Source organism: Salmo trutta, chromosome 38, assembly GCF_901001165.1.
Source record: "Salmo trutta chromosome 38, fSalTru1.1, whole genome shotgun sequence".
In the NCBI taxonomy this organism is placed as follows: domain Eukaryota; kingdom Metazoa; phylum Chordata; class Actinopteri; order Salmoniformes; family Salmonidae; genus Salmo; species Salmo trutta.
In genome coordinates, this window is record NC_042994.1 from 33,027,491 (window position 1) to 33,043,038 (window position 15,548).

General features: G+C 40.4%; 1 protein-coding gene across 1 annotated transcript in view; it reads left to right on the forward strand.

The window, feature by feature from the left end:
- The window catches only part of LOC115178102 (zinc finger protein 271-like), a 61,924-nt gene that overhangs the window by 6,303 nt on the left and 40,073 nt on the right, over positions 1-15,548 (forward strand). The window contains exon 2 of the mRNA XM_029739139.1: positions 3,254-4,375. Coding sequence (XP_029594999.1) covers positions 3,254-4,375 — 1,122 coding nt within the window. The remainder of the gene's footprint in view (positions 1-3,253; positions 4,376-15,548) is intronic.

The window sequence follows — 15,548 nt, forward strand, 5'->3', positions numbered from 1 at the left end:
TGGGGTTTGAGGGGATGAGCCTGTCCGCAGGAGGGGCCCCTCGCTCAGATATGAAAATGCGTGATGTAGTCACAAACAAGACCTGTTGGAAACTAAAATAATAAGGGCACCTATTTCGTCGCTTACATTGGTTAATTACAAGTGAAAACTATATCGGTCATACGTGCATATCATGAATCCTCCCCTTGAAATGTCCTTCTGTCACCCCATTGTCAATGTGTCATTAATCTTTAGTTAATATATATATATGTCAACCGTAACGTGCCGCTACTTAGTGTGTTTATAAAGAACACTTTTGGCTACTCGCCCTTGTTCAGCATTGGGGGAAAATAGGGGAGATATTTTACCTATTGCAATGTCAATCTTAACAGTTCGCGGTAACTATTAATTCTATTAAATCCGATTCAGTGTCTTCCATCTTCCCGTTGGAAATGCCCGAGTCTCTCTCGGATGTGAACGTCCTCTCACCGCAGTGGTTTCCCTCTTTCTCCATGGCTCTGCTTGTCGATAACGATCCATGGGAGAGCCTGCTCGAGTATTGCCGCCGGTGATGTCACCTTTCTCCTGGCGGTATACTCCACTGGGATGCCCCTCGACTTCAGATCCACAGCCGCCTCGTCTGCATGCTCGTATGTAACCAGGCCATTTTCCAGAAATACCCGCATTTTTGCCGGGAATGGAGTTTGGAAGCGTATACCCTTCTCTTTAAGTGCTTTCTTAATGGGGGTGTATTCTTTCCTTTTCAGTATCTCTCCCGCATAGTCATGATCAAAGAACACTCGTTGGCCTTGGAAGCTAACAGGCTTTTTCCAGGTTGCATGTAAGACTTTCTCTTTGACTGAGAATTTTAGGAACCGTACTACTATTGATCTTGGTGGGGCGCTGCTGGGGGGTTTTGAGGCCAGAGCTCGGTGTGCTCTCTCAATTCCCAGGTCAGTGTTGTCTTCAAGTATGTCTTTGAATAGACCCTCCACGAATTTGGGCATAGTCTTTTTCTGCGCCCTCTACTACGTTATAAAGTCTGTTGTTTCGACGTGAGAAACCTTCGAGTTCTGTCACTTTTGCCTGTATTGCGTGTTGGTTTTTCAGTGATTGTTCAAGTATTTCCTTGACTGCGGAGTTTCATGTGTCCGTTTCCCCCACTGCGCTGTTCTGCATCCCCCCCCATTCTTGTAGATATGCTGTGAAGTTCTAATTTGTTTTCTTTGTTTCTTTGAGTTTCTGGTTAATGTCTTTCTTGAACTCATTTAGTTATTTTCTTACATCTTCTGGAAGTTCCTGTCGTGCCTCGCGCACTTCCTCCTTTATGACCTCACGAAATGAGGGTTCTTTTGCTGCTGCTATCTTATTTGCTCTAGCATTAGCCATCTCGGGTTCATCGACGATTATATCTATAACTACTGTTCCCTGAAGGAGGGAAACGAGGTACAACACCTGTTCTAATTTAAGGAATAAATTGAGCCTCACTCTCATCACCTGTGGAAGGCGGGGCTTCCAGCGATGCGCCAATTTAATAGTATGTTGTGCCTAGTTTCCCTCCTTCAGGGAACAGTAGTTATAGTCATAATGTGTGGATTTAATAGTATGTTGTACCTAGTTTCTCTCCTTCAGGGAACAGTAGTTATAGTCATAACGTTAAGCTTGTCATATGATGAACTTCAACTTAAACAGTCGATCTTGCTGTGGGACAGTTTTTGTATTCAGATCTCTGAAATGCACTTGAACTACGTAACATTTAGTGTCTCCTTATGTTACGTTGGGAAAACAGTTTATGGGCACAGAAATCCTAAATCATTTCAGAGTTTGCTAAATCCAATGGTTCTAACCGAGTCACCTTAACTTTATTGAGAACACCCAAATCGGTACTGTCATAAATGCGGTTCTTCAATAATTACACATAATACTGTAGCTGTTTAGTTAATCACATGTTCAACTATCATCAGCCGATCCAGGAAATCATTTTCTGAATGACAGTCACATGACAAACATCACAACATGCAACAACAACCAAAGTGCTTCTTGATTCATTACTCTGGTAAAGACAGTTATGCCGTGCTCCACGTTGGATCCAACATCCCTAACAAATTGATGTTTATAATGTGTTATTGTCTGCTTCATTTACAGTAGGGTCTCGTTAGTCTGTTTGGACACAGAGATACTTAGCTCATAATGTGTAGAGAACTGTTCCTTGATGGACAGGCTATTGTACAACACACAGAGCTATTTTCCTTTATTCAGGACATTTAGAATGACGACACATTACAGAGTAGCCTAGTGGGATTATTCACAAAATTATCTGGTTATGAAATGTCATGACAAAGCCATTTTAGTTTCCATGTTTCACCTGAAATATTAAATGATGTATAGTCCTAGGTCTCTGTTATTGTTAGGTGAAGTTATGGGTCCTAAAGTAGGTCTATGTTATTGTTAGGTGAAGTTATGGGTCCTATAGTAGGTCTATGTTATTGTTAGGTGAAGTTATGGGTCCTACAGTAGGTCTATGTTATTGTTAGGTGAAGTTATGGGTCCTAAAGTAGGTCTATGTTATTGTTAGGTGAAGTTATGGGTCCTACAGTAGGTCTATGGTATTGTTAGGTGAAGTTATGGGTCCTACAGTAGGTCTATGTTATTGTTAGGTGAAGTTATGGGTCGTACAGTAGGTCTATGTTATTGTTAGGTGAAGTTATGGGTCCTACAGTAGGTCTATGGTATTGTTAGGTGAAGTTATGGGTCCTATAGTAGGTCTATGTTATTGTTAGGTGAAGTTATGGGTCCTACAGTAGGTCTATGGTATTGGTATAACTAGTAGTTTCCGCAACTGAAATGTGAAATGTACTCATAAGCAACCTGGTAATGGAGCAAAGCATTTTTGCTCCAGGCAGATATACTACATCCTTAACTATCGGTTTCCTCATTAGCATGGAGGAGTTTCTTCAACCAAATTGCGTGTGCATCGCCCTCATGCGCCAATTTTAGCAAACACAGAAAGAGGCCTATATTGGAGACCAAAAGTCGTCTGGCACACTGCTTAGGATTTCAACAACTTTATTAACTTATTTCTAGCCTACAATCATCAATGTTACTTCTAATGTGAATACAAGACAAAATATGACTTGTTGCTCACTTGACTGTCTTAAGATAATTGTAACATTCATTACAGACATCAATTGTTGTACAACATCATCTATCATGTTGGCATCACCTTTTACAGGTTTCTGCTGTTGTGGCCCTTTAACCATCTGTCTTACTTTAGGAGAGAGACTTGACTACCGTGGATCCTCTGGGGAGTCTCTACAACATCAGGATGCTGACGAGGCAGAGAAGAGTCTCTCCACATCAGAGGACCTCAAGACACACCAGCGGAGACCCACAGTGAAGAAATCTCACCGCTGCTCTGACTGTGGGAAAGGTTGCAAATCTTCATCAGAACTTAAAATACACCAGCGAGTACACACAGGAGAGAAATCTCACCACTGTTTTGATTGTGGGAAGAGTTACTTAAGATCAAATTCACTAAAAGTACACATGAGAATTCACACTGGAGAGAAACCTTATAGCTGTGATCAATGTGGGAAGAGTTTTACTCGCTCAAACGGCCTGATAGTACATCTGAGAGCACACACAGGAGAGAAACCTTATAGCTGTATTCAATGTGGGAAGAGTTTTACTAGCTCAAGCTGCCTGATAGTACATCTGAGAGCACACACAGGAGAGAAACATTATAGCTGTAATCAATGTGAGAAGAGTTTTACTCGGTCAAGCAGCCTGGTATCACACCAGAGAAAACACACAGGAGAGAAACCTTATAGCTGTGATCAATGTTGGATGAGTTTTACTCAGGCAAGCAACCTGGTATCACACCAGAGAACACACACAGGAGAGAAACCTTATAGCTGTGATCAATGTGGGAAGAGTTTTACTCAGTCAAGCAGCTTGGTATCACACCAGAGAACACACACAGGAGAGAAACCTTATAGCTGTGATCAATGTGGGAAGAGTTTTACTACATCTAGCCATCTGACTATACACCAGAGAACGCACACAGGAGAGAAGCCTTATAGCTGTACTCAATGTGGGAAGAGTTTTGTTACTTCTAGCCATTTGATTTTACACCAGAGAACACACACAGGAGAGAAACCTTATAGCTGTAAGCAATGTGGGAAGAGTTGTACCCGGTCAAGCAACCTGGTATCACACCAGAGAACACACACAGGATTGAAACCTTATAGCTGTGATCAATGTGGGAAGAGTTTTGCTACATCTAGCCATCTGACTATACACCGAAGAACACACACAGGAGAGAAATCTTATAGCTGTAATCGATGTGGGAAGAGATTCTATGATAAAAGATCTCTAAATAAACATCAGAAAATACATGATGGAGTTGTTTCATGATATCAATGAAATGTCACAATGTAGAATGTTTAAACATTGTAGTAGGAGTATTTTAGTGATGTCACAATGTACAACCATAAACGTCATTATGGGGTATTGTTTGTAGATTGATTTGGAAAACAATATTATTTAATACATTTTAGAATAAGGCTTTAACGTAACAAAATGTGGAAAAAGTCAAGGGTTTTGAATACTTTCTAAATGCTCTGAATATGCTGTTGGTTTACTGTTAGAATAAGTTGTATGACCACCAATACTGTTAAAGCAACGATGCAGAGACCTAGAAAATGCATGGCCAACCTTGCTGCTTGAGATCTAGCTACTGGGTGTGCAGGTTTCTGTTCCAGCCCTGCACTAACAGCTGACATTGTGCTGATTATTTGGATTAGACACTATTGAACTATTCAGTCATGTCTTGTTGTGGAGTCAGATGGACGTCTAAATCCACGGCCCATTTCCACAGCTGTTCTTTATGATAGGAAATAAAGTGAGGATTCACACAATCAACTATAGTGTCTTTTTGGGTCATTGAACATTCCCTGTTCGTCTGTTTTATTAGGTTGTTACTCTAATTTAGTCTGATGATATTGATGCACAATACACAGAATGAATGTTGTGGGTATTTAATTCTGCTACATTAAATTATTTTAAGCTTTATTTCACTAGGCAAGACAGTTTTAGAACAAATTCTTATTTACAATGATGGCCTACCATGGAGCAGTGGGTTAAACCTCTTACATCTAGATGTTCCGCTAGCGGAACACCGCTCCTATATCCAATGATAGGGCGTGGCGCGAATTACAAACTCCTCAAAAATCCAAAAACGTCCATTTTTCAAACATATGACTATTTTACACCATTTTAAAGACAAAGGAGAGTCTTATCTAACCACATTGTCCGATTTCAAAAAGGCTTTACAACGAAAGCAAAACATTAGATTATGTCAGAAGAGTACCCAGCCAGAAATAATCAGACACCCATTTTTCAAGCTAGCATATAATGTCACAAAAACCAAAACCACAGCTAAATGCAGCACTAACCTTTGATGATCTTCATCAGATGACACTCCTAGGACATTATGTTATACAATATATGCATGTTTTGTTCAATCAAGTTCATATTTATATCAAAAAACAGCTTTTTACATTAGCATGTGACGTTCAGAACTAGCATACCCACCGAAACTTCCGGTGAATTTACTAAATTACTCACGATAAACATTCACAAAAAACATAACAATTATTTTAAGAATTATAGATACAGAACTCCTTTATGCAATCGCTATGTCCGATTTTAAAATAGCTTTTCGGTGAAAGCACATTTTGCAATATTCTGAGTAGATAGCCCGGCCATCATGGCTAGCTATTTTGACACCCACCAAGTCTGGCACTCACCAAACTCAGATTTACTATAAGAAAAATGGGATTACCTTTGCTGTTCTTCGTCAGAATGCACTCCCAGCACTTCTACTTCAACAACAAATATTGGTTTGGTTCCAAATAATCCAGAGTTATATCCAAATAGCTGCATTTGTTCTTGCGTTCAAGACACTATCCGAAGGGTGACGCGCCGGCGCGTATCGTGACAAAAAAAATCCAAATATTCCATTACCGTACTTCGAAGCATGTCAAACGCTGTTTAAAATCAATTTTTATGCGATTTTCTCATAAAATAGCGATAATATTCCGACCGGGCGACGTTGTTTTTGTTCAAAGACTGAAAATGTAAAATGGACTCTTCACGTGCGCGCCCGTTTCATTGTTCTCAGATTGACCGCTATCCAAATGCGCTACTGTTTTTCAGCCAGGGACTGCAGAGTCATCATTCAACGTTCTGCCGCCTTCTGAGAGCCTATGGGAGTCTTAGAAAATGTCACGTTACAGCAGAGATCCTCTATTTTCCATAAAGAGGCTATAGAAGGCCAAGAAATGGTCAGAGAGGGCACTTCCTGTATGCAATCTTCTCAGGTTTTGGCCTGCCATATGAGTTCTGTTATACTCACAGACACCATTCAAACAGTTTTAGAAACTTTAGGGTGTTTTCTATCCAAATCAAACAATTATATGCATATTCTAGTTTCTGGGCAGGAGTAATAACCAGATTAAATCGGGTACGTTTTTTATCCGGCCGTGAAAATACTGCCCCCTATCCTAAACAGGTTAACTGCCTTGTTCAGGGGCAGAACGACAGATTTTTACCTTGTCAGCTCGAGATTCGATCCACCTACCTTTTGGTTTCTGGCCCAATGCTCTAACCACTAGGCTACCTGCCGGCCCATAGACGTGTCCAATGCAGACATGATGGGATTAGTATTGGCTTCATAGGCGTGTCCAATGCAAACATGATGGGATTAGTATTGGCTTTATAGGCGTGTCCAATGCAAACATGCTGGGATTAGTATTGGCTTTATAGGCGTGTCTAATGCAGACATGATGGGATTAGTATTGGCTTCATAGGCGTGTCCAATGGAGACATGATGGGATTAGATTTGACCTCATAGGCGTGTCCAATGCACTTGTACATGTGGTTTGTCATTTTGATACTGAAACAGGATTTGCTAATCCTCCCACATTGTTTCCATTTTGCTGAGATGTTTTCTCCATTTGAAATGATACTGTTAGAAATAGGTAAAGCACTCACACATCTGAGAACTTGTGTGTGTTGATCATTAGTTAATAACTCGAAAGAAAACAAAAGGCTGATTGATAATGATCAGTGTGGGGGTTTTCTTTTTCATCAGACAATTAATGAGGCTGACCATGTTGAAGGAGGCCAGATTAGACTCATAATGAGGCTCACCATGTTGAAGGAGACCAGATTAGACTCATAATGAGGCTGACCATGTTGAAGGAGACCAGATTTGACTCATAATGAGGCTCACCATGTTGAAGGAGACCAGATTAGACTCATAATGAGGATCACCATGTTGAAGGAGATCAGATTAGACTCATAATGAGGCTAGGTAGGTATATAGGGATGTAGTAGGTAGGGATGACCAGGGATGTTCTCTTGATAAGTGCTGAATTGGACCATTTTCCTGTCAAGTTAAGCATTCAAAATGTAACGAGTACTTTTGGGTGTCAGGGAAAATGTATGGAATAAAAAGTACATTATTTTATTTTAGGAATGTAGTGAAGTAAAAGTTGTAAAAAATAGAATTGTAAAATAAAGTACAGATACCCCAAAACAACTACTTCAGGAGTACTTGAAAGTACTTTCACTTAAGTACTTTACACCACTGGTACTGTGTTACAGCTGCTCTCTCCTCCTCAATGCCATGAACTAGACCAGGTACTGTGTTACAGCTGCTCTCTCCTCCTCAATGCCATGAACTAGACCAGGTACTGTGTTACAGCTGCTCTCTCCTCCTCAATGTCATGAACTTGGTCCAAAGCCCTCTCCTCTGTGGTTTCCCCAACCTAAACTCACTGAGATGAGGTCCAAAGCCCTCTCCTCTGTGGTTTCCCCAACCTAAACTCACTGAGATGAGGTCCAAAGCCCTCTCCTCTGTGGTTTCCCCAACCTAAACTCACTGAGATGAGGTCCAAAGCCCTCTCCTCCGTGGTTTCCCCAACCTAAACTCACTGAGATGAGGTCCAAAGCCCTCTCCTCTGTGGTTTCCCCAACCTAAACTCACTGAGATGAGGAACAAGGTGAAGTCAAGTAGAGGTGGTTTGGTTGACTACATGAGTAACCTTGCCTGAAGACTTGTTAGGTTCCCAAGCACTTTAATTTGGTGTCCATGTTTCATGGAAAGAGACAGCAAAGTTTAACCCAGTGTGTACCAGGTGGACATTGGGTTTGATTCAGACCCTGTCAGTGTACCAGGTGGACATTGGGTTTGATTCAGACCCTGCCAGTGTACCAGGTGGACATTGGGTTTGATTCAGACCCTGTCAGTGTACCAGGTGGACATGGGGTTTGATTCAGACCCTGCCAGCATGGCCAGAAATGTATTCCAAGGTCAGTAACTTATAACCACAGAACCACCCCAGACCTTTCATGCATGACTAAAAACACCTAAGTATTAGATTTACTGCCATGGTCTAGTATGTCACTGCATCAGACACCATTCACAATGCTGGCTGAGGTACGAGTAAAACATGACATATTATTTCCTAACCATTCACAATGCTGGCTGAGGTACGAGTAAAACATGACATATTATTTCCTAACCATTCACAATGCTGGCTGAGGTACGAGTAAAACATGACATATTATTTCCTAACCATTCACAATGCTGGCTGAGGTACGAGTAAAACATGACATATTATTTCCTAACCATTCACAATGCTGGCTGAGGTACGAGTAAAACATGACATATTATTTCCTAACCGTTCACAACGCTGGCTGAGGTACGAGTAAAACATGACATATTATTTCCTAACCGTTCACAATGCTGGCTGAGGTACGAGTAAAACATGACATATTATTTCCTAACCGTTCACAATGCTGGCTGAGGTACGAGTAAAACATGAAATATTATTTCCTAATTGTCAAAAAATCCCCCCCCTAAATCAACTAGTCTCTCTCTGTTTAACCAGAATAAAATTAGTTGTGTCCTTCAGACTGTTAGTCCATAATCAACTAGTCTCTCACTGTTTAACCAGAACAGTCCTTCAAACTGTTAGACTGTTAATCATAATCATATTCAGCTACTTAGATGTCATGTATTGTCATGTCATGTTCTCTATAATGAAACATCACCACTGTAGATGTCATGTATTGTCATGTTATGTTCTCTATAATGAAACATCACCACTGTAGATGTCATGTATTGTCATGTTATGTTCTCTATAATGAAACATCACCACTGTAGATGTCATGTATTGTCATGTTATGTTCTCTACAATGAAACATCACCACTGTAGATGTCATGTATTGTCATGTTATGTTCTCTACAACGAAACATCACCACTGTAGATGTCATGTATTGTCATGTTATGTTCTCTATAATGAAACATCACCACTGTAGATGTCATGTATTGTCATGTTATGTTCTCTATAATGAAACATCACCACTGTAGATGTCATGTATTGTCATGTTATGTTCTCTATAATGAAACATCACCACTGTAGATGTCATATATTGTCATGTTATGTTCTCTATAATGAAACATCACCAAGTGAAATAAAGTTGATCAGATATTCTTAATAGACATATAATAAAAAATGGTTCTTCAGAAATTATTATCATGTTGCTCTCATGAAATGAACTAAATATTTCACAATCATTACCACTGCTGATATTCACAGAGAATAATTACAAGGATCATATTTCTCAGCTGCATTGACCTGCAGACATCAGACATCACCTCTCCTTTATGCACATGTGACTGAAATGTAACCAATCACACAAATCACTGAGCCAGTGCACTACATGTGTAGAGGGATAATTCCAGTGCACTACATGTGTAGAGGGATAATTCCAGTGCACTACATGTGTAGAGGGATAATTCCAGTGCAGTACATGTGTAGAGGCATAATTTCAGTGCAGTACATGTGTAGAGGGATACTGGAAATCAACCAATCCTCCATTGCTAATGCAATAGAAAGGTCAACTGCTTTATTATCTAAAAATGTAAAGTGCTGGGCGACAGAGAGAAATAAAATGGTTCAGTTTGAGGCCATGTGGCTGAGAGTGATGCGCTGGAGATGGAGGTGTGTTCTAGTGGGTCTGGGCAGGTGTGATGTAGTTAAAACCTCTTACATCTAGACGTTCCGCTAGCGGAACACCTGCTCCAATATCCAATGATAGGGCGTGGCGCGAATTACAAATTCCTCAAAAATCCAAAAACTTCAATTTTTCAAACATATGACTATTTTACACCATTTTAAAGACAAGACTCTCCTTTATCTAACCACACTGTCCGATTTCAAAAAGGCTTTACAGCGAAAGCAAAACATTAGATTATGTCAGCAGAGTACCCAGCCAGAAATAATCAGACACCCATTTTTCAAGCTATCATATAATGTCACAAAAAACAAAACCACAGCTAAATGCAGCACTAACCTTTGATGATCTTCATCAGATGACACTCCTAGGACATTATGTTATACAATACATGCATGTTTTGTTCAATCAAGTTCATATTTATATCAAAAACCAGCTTTTTACATTAGCATGTGACGTTCAGAACTAGCATTCCCACCAAACACTTCCGGTGAATTTACTAAATTACTCACGATAAACGTTCACGAAAAACATAACAATTATTTTAAGAATTATAGATACAGAACTCCTTTATGCAATCGGGGTGTCCGATTTTAAAATCGCTTTTCGGTGAAAGCACATTTTGCAATATTCTGAGTAGATAGCTCGCCATCACAGGCTAGTTATTTTGACACCCACCAAGTTTGACCCTCACAAAACTCAGATTTACTATAAGAAAAATTGGATTACCTTTGCTGTTCTTCGTCAGAATGCACTCCCGGGACTTCTACTTCAACAACAAATGTTGGTTTGGTTACAAATAATCCATAGTTATATCCAAATAGCTGCGTTTTGTTGTGCGTTCAAGACACTATCCGAAGGGTCACGAAGGGTTACGCGCCCGACGTGTTTCGTGACAAAAAAATTCAAAATATTCCATTACCGTACTTCGAAGCATGTCAAACGCTGTTTAAAATCAATTTTTATTAGATTTTTCTCGTAAAAAAGCGATAATATTCTGACCGGGAGTCGTTGTTTTCATTCAAAGACGAAAAAATAAAAACATGGTGTCTCCTCGTGCACGCGCCTCCAGTCTCATTGTTCTCAGATCGACCACAATACAAATGCGCTACTGTTTTTCAGCCATGGCCTGCAAAGTCACCATTCATCGTTCTGGCGCCTTCTGAGAGCCTATGGGAGCATTAGAAAATGTCACGTTATGCCAGAGATCCCCTGTTTTGGTTAGAGATGATCAAGAAGGCCAAGAAATAGTCAGAGAGAGCGCTTCCTGTTTGGAATCTTCTCAGGTTTTGGCCTGCCAAATGAGTTCTGTTATACTCACAGACACCATTCAAGCAGTTTTAGAAACTTTAGGGTGTTTTCTATCCAAAGCTAATAATTATATGCATATTCTAGTTTCTGGGCAGGAGTAATAATCAGATTAAATCGGGTACGTTTTTTATCCGGCCGTGAAAATACTGCCCCCTAGCCATAACAGGTTAATGGAGATGGAGGTGAGTTCTAGTGGGTCTGGGCAGGTATGATGTAGTTAATGGAGATGGAGGTGTGTTCTAGTGGGTCTGGGCAGGTGTGATGTAGTTAATGGAGATGGAGGTGTGTTCTAGTGGGTCTGGCAGGTGTGATGTAGTTAATGGCGATGGAGGTGTGTTCTAGTGGGTCTGGGCAGGTGTGATGTAGTTAATGAAGATGGAGGTGTGTTCTAGTGGGTCTGGGCAGGTGTGATGTAGTTAATGGAGATGGAGGTGTGATCTAGTGGGTCTGGGCAGGTGTGATGTAGTTAATGGAGATGGAGGTGTGTTCTAGTGGACAGGTGTGATGTAGTTAATGGAGATGGAGGTGTGTTCTAGTGGGTCTGGGTAGGTGTGATGTAGTTAATGGAGATGGGGGTGTGTTCTAGTGTGTCTGGACAGGTGTGATGTAGTTAATGGAGATGGAGGTGTGTTCTAGTGGGTCTGGACAGGTGTGATGTAGTTAATGGAGATGGAGGTGTGTTCTAGTGGGTCTGGACAGGTGTGATGTAGTTAATGGAGATGGAGGTGTGTTCTAGTGGGTCTGGGCAGGTGTGATGTAGTTAATGGAGATGGAGGTGTGTTCTAGTGGGTCTGGACAGGTGTGATGTAGTTAATGGAGATGGAGGTGTGTTCTAGTGGGTCTGGACAGGTGTGATGTAGTTAATGGAGATGGAGGTGTGTTCTAGTGGGTCTGGACAGGTGTGATGTAGTTAATGGAGATGGAGGTGTGTTCTAGTGGGTCTGGGCAGGTGTGATGTAGTTAATGGAGATGGGGGTGTGTTCTAGTGGACAGGTGTGATGTAGTTAATGGAGATGGAGGTGTGTTCTAGTGGGTCTGGGCAGGTGTGATGTAGTTAATGGAGATGGAGGTGTGTTCTAGTGGGTCTGGGCAGGTGTGATGTAGTTAATGGAGATGGAGGTGTGTTCTAGTGGGTCTGGACAGGTGTGATGTAGTTAATGGAGATGGAGGTGTGTTCTAGTGGGTCTGGACAGGTGTGATGTAGTTAATGTTTGTATGATGTTGTCATTTGTGTGTGTATCTTTTGTGTTGTTTATAAAATATAAAATATAATATTTTTAAAGTCCCAATGCAAAGTTACAACAATGTTCTATTTTTGGAGTTATTACATAAAACCAATCAGAATTCAGAAGAATGCCAAAGTCAGGTGTGATGTAATATGGAGGACCAGCCTATTCCTTATGATGTAAACTACAACAGAAATAACTTCAAATGTAGAACTTCATATTAAACCAATCGTTTGAACTCATGACTTGAGTAATTAAAGTAAACCAATGTTTTGGAAATAAATAACGCCATCTAACCAAATATCAAAGAATATTAGCTATGTGCAGTTATCTTAGCCAGACAGCTAATATTAGCTATTTAGCCAACTAGCTATGGTCAGCGAGCTGGAGCCCAACTAGACCAGTTAGAACCCAACTAACAAAACCCAACTAAAACATGACTGCAGATCAAAAGAGCAGAGACATACAGAATGATGGCAGGGAAAATCACAGCATCAAAAATAGATCGATTCCAGATGTCAGTCAGTGCGGTAGCAGTAAACTAAGGTTGAAAAAGTTACAAAACTCCTGTGGTCTACATCACAGAGAACATGCTGAAAAGTAGTGACAGGGAAACAAAGCTTCCTGAAGCAATGACGCTTTCCAGCCTCTTGTGTCAAAAATAGGTTCATTACTCAAGGCTTTGAGCAACACAGAATTTAGAACAGCCAAATTATTATAGATGACGTCCAACGCAGCGTAGCCTCTCTGTCATCTACTAAACCACTGGCCCTGTTCGAGAGCATCAAATCCATGCTGCATTGTGGGTAAATGGTGACTGCTAGACTGATTTCTAAATAATAATGAGTAGTTATTTATGATGTACGGTGATTTGTAGATCAGTCAGTCGGCAGTCGCCTGCAGTGTCGAACAAGCCCAATACCAAACCAATCAGGTGGTTGTTCGTTTAAATGAATCTTCAGACGCCATTGATGACGTGCTGCTGATAAAGTGATACAGGCATCGGTACACTGCTTTGAAGTTTACTGCTTAGCGATTTGGACGCAGGCCTCGTAGCTCCGGTATCAAACGTAACCCCCCTAATGAAAATTTGACAAAACAAAAAGGAGCAAGCAGGTTGATTTCCTCTGTAATTTTGAGCCCACGGCAAGAAGGCACCAGAGCCTACCGTGCTAACGGGTTCTCTCAAGATAAAACAACCGCACAGTACATGGAAAGGTGTGGTTAACGTTGGCAAGCTTGAGCTAGATATCGAGCTAGTGTGACCTTCCTGGTCCCGTCCCTCAAGTCAGTGAGTCAACACAGGAAGGAGCAATGGATGGATAGTTAATTTATTTCCAAAGCTGCAATGATGGGACACACACAGTATGGATGAATGATCAGTAGTGATGGGATATAAACAGCACTCCCACAGCAATTCTCCATAAATCTGCCCGATAATATACTAACAAAAAACAATCAAGATGTCTGTCAAAATCATTGTGAACATATAGTGGATGTAACAATTCCTAATAATTCCTAATTTACTATAATAAAATAAATACATTGTTTCCATGTGTAATCTCATATTCACAACATCAGAATAAACTGTCATCCATTTTAGTACCAAAATATATCTAATTAACCTGAAAAATGACTCAATGTTCCCCTCTGGTGGCGAAGAAGTATAATACACCTAAACTAACAGAACCGGGCTAATAAACTGGCTGGTGTTCATGAGTTTTTTAAAACATATACTTTATACATTTGTCATAAATTACCTGCATTGATGAGACACACAGTGTGGATGAATGATCAGTATATAAATAGCACTCCTATAGAAGATGCAGTGTGGATGAATGATCAGGATATAAATAGCACTCCTATAGAAGATGCAGTGTGGATGAATGATCAGGATATAAATAGCACTCCTATAGAAGATGCATTTTCCAGTTTGCTAAATGTAAATGTTAAATGCTACCAACTTGAAAGAGGGAACTTTAGCATAAAACCCACATGGAGATTCGGCAAATAACATATAAAGAGAGGCTTATTTTGACGCCAAACCAACAACAGAAGTTACTAAAACAAAATAGCTAATTTATGATGTAAAAGGTGGATTTTATGATGTAATGTCAACTTTATACATTCCTATCCCAGGACCACTCAATTTCCAATTTCTCAAAAAATCTGCTGTGGGTTACCCAGAATCACATCCTTTATCACTGACACACGAGCAGCGATCTAAGGTACTGAATCTCAGTGCTAGAGGCGTCACCACAGACCCTGGTTCAAAACTAGGCTGTATCATAACAGGCCGGGATTGGGAGTCCCATAGGGCAACGCACAGTGGCCCAGCATCGTCTGGGTTAGGGTTTGGCAGGGGTTTGGCCGTCATTGTAAATAAGAATTTGTCCTTAGCTGGCTTGCCTGGTTAAATAAAGGTTAAATACTTTTTTTTAAATGCAACTTCATTACACCGTTACACTGGCATACAAACTCGGTAGCATAGAGTTGATAATACATATGACGTTGGGAAATAGTGCATTGTGGGTAGTTTAGAAGATTTCCCGAAATAAGTTAATACATTTGTAATAATGCAAAAACATAACTGTTTGTACTTATAGGTAACCATATCGTAACTACAACTAAGTTACTAAGTCTTTAACCACACTGTGTTGTTACGCTGGTGAGTAAAAACTCATGCTTCCTACACTTTAACTTGTCTGAAAATAAAATATACATTTTACTCAACAGCGTTACCCACTCCAGTCAGCAGATGATGGTATGTGGCTTTAAGGTGATGCTGTCGGTGTGACGTATAATGTAGTGGACGGAACGGGTCTTTCAACAGCAACAACAGTTCGTCAGCCACCTCCGTAGCTTGATAGACAAAATAGCCGAACAATAAAGCTCTTTAGATGCTTTCGTGTATATTAGCCACTGTGTTTTAAACCCACTTC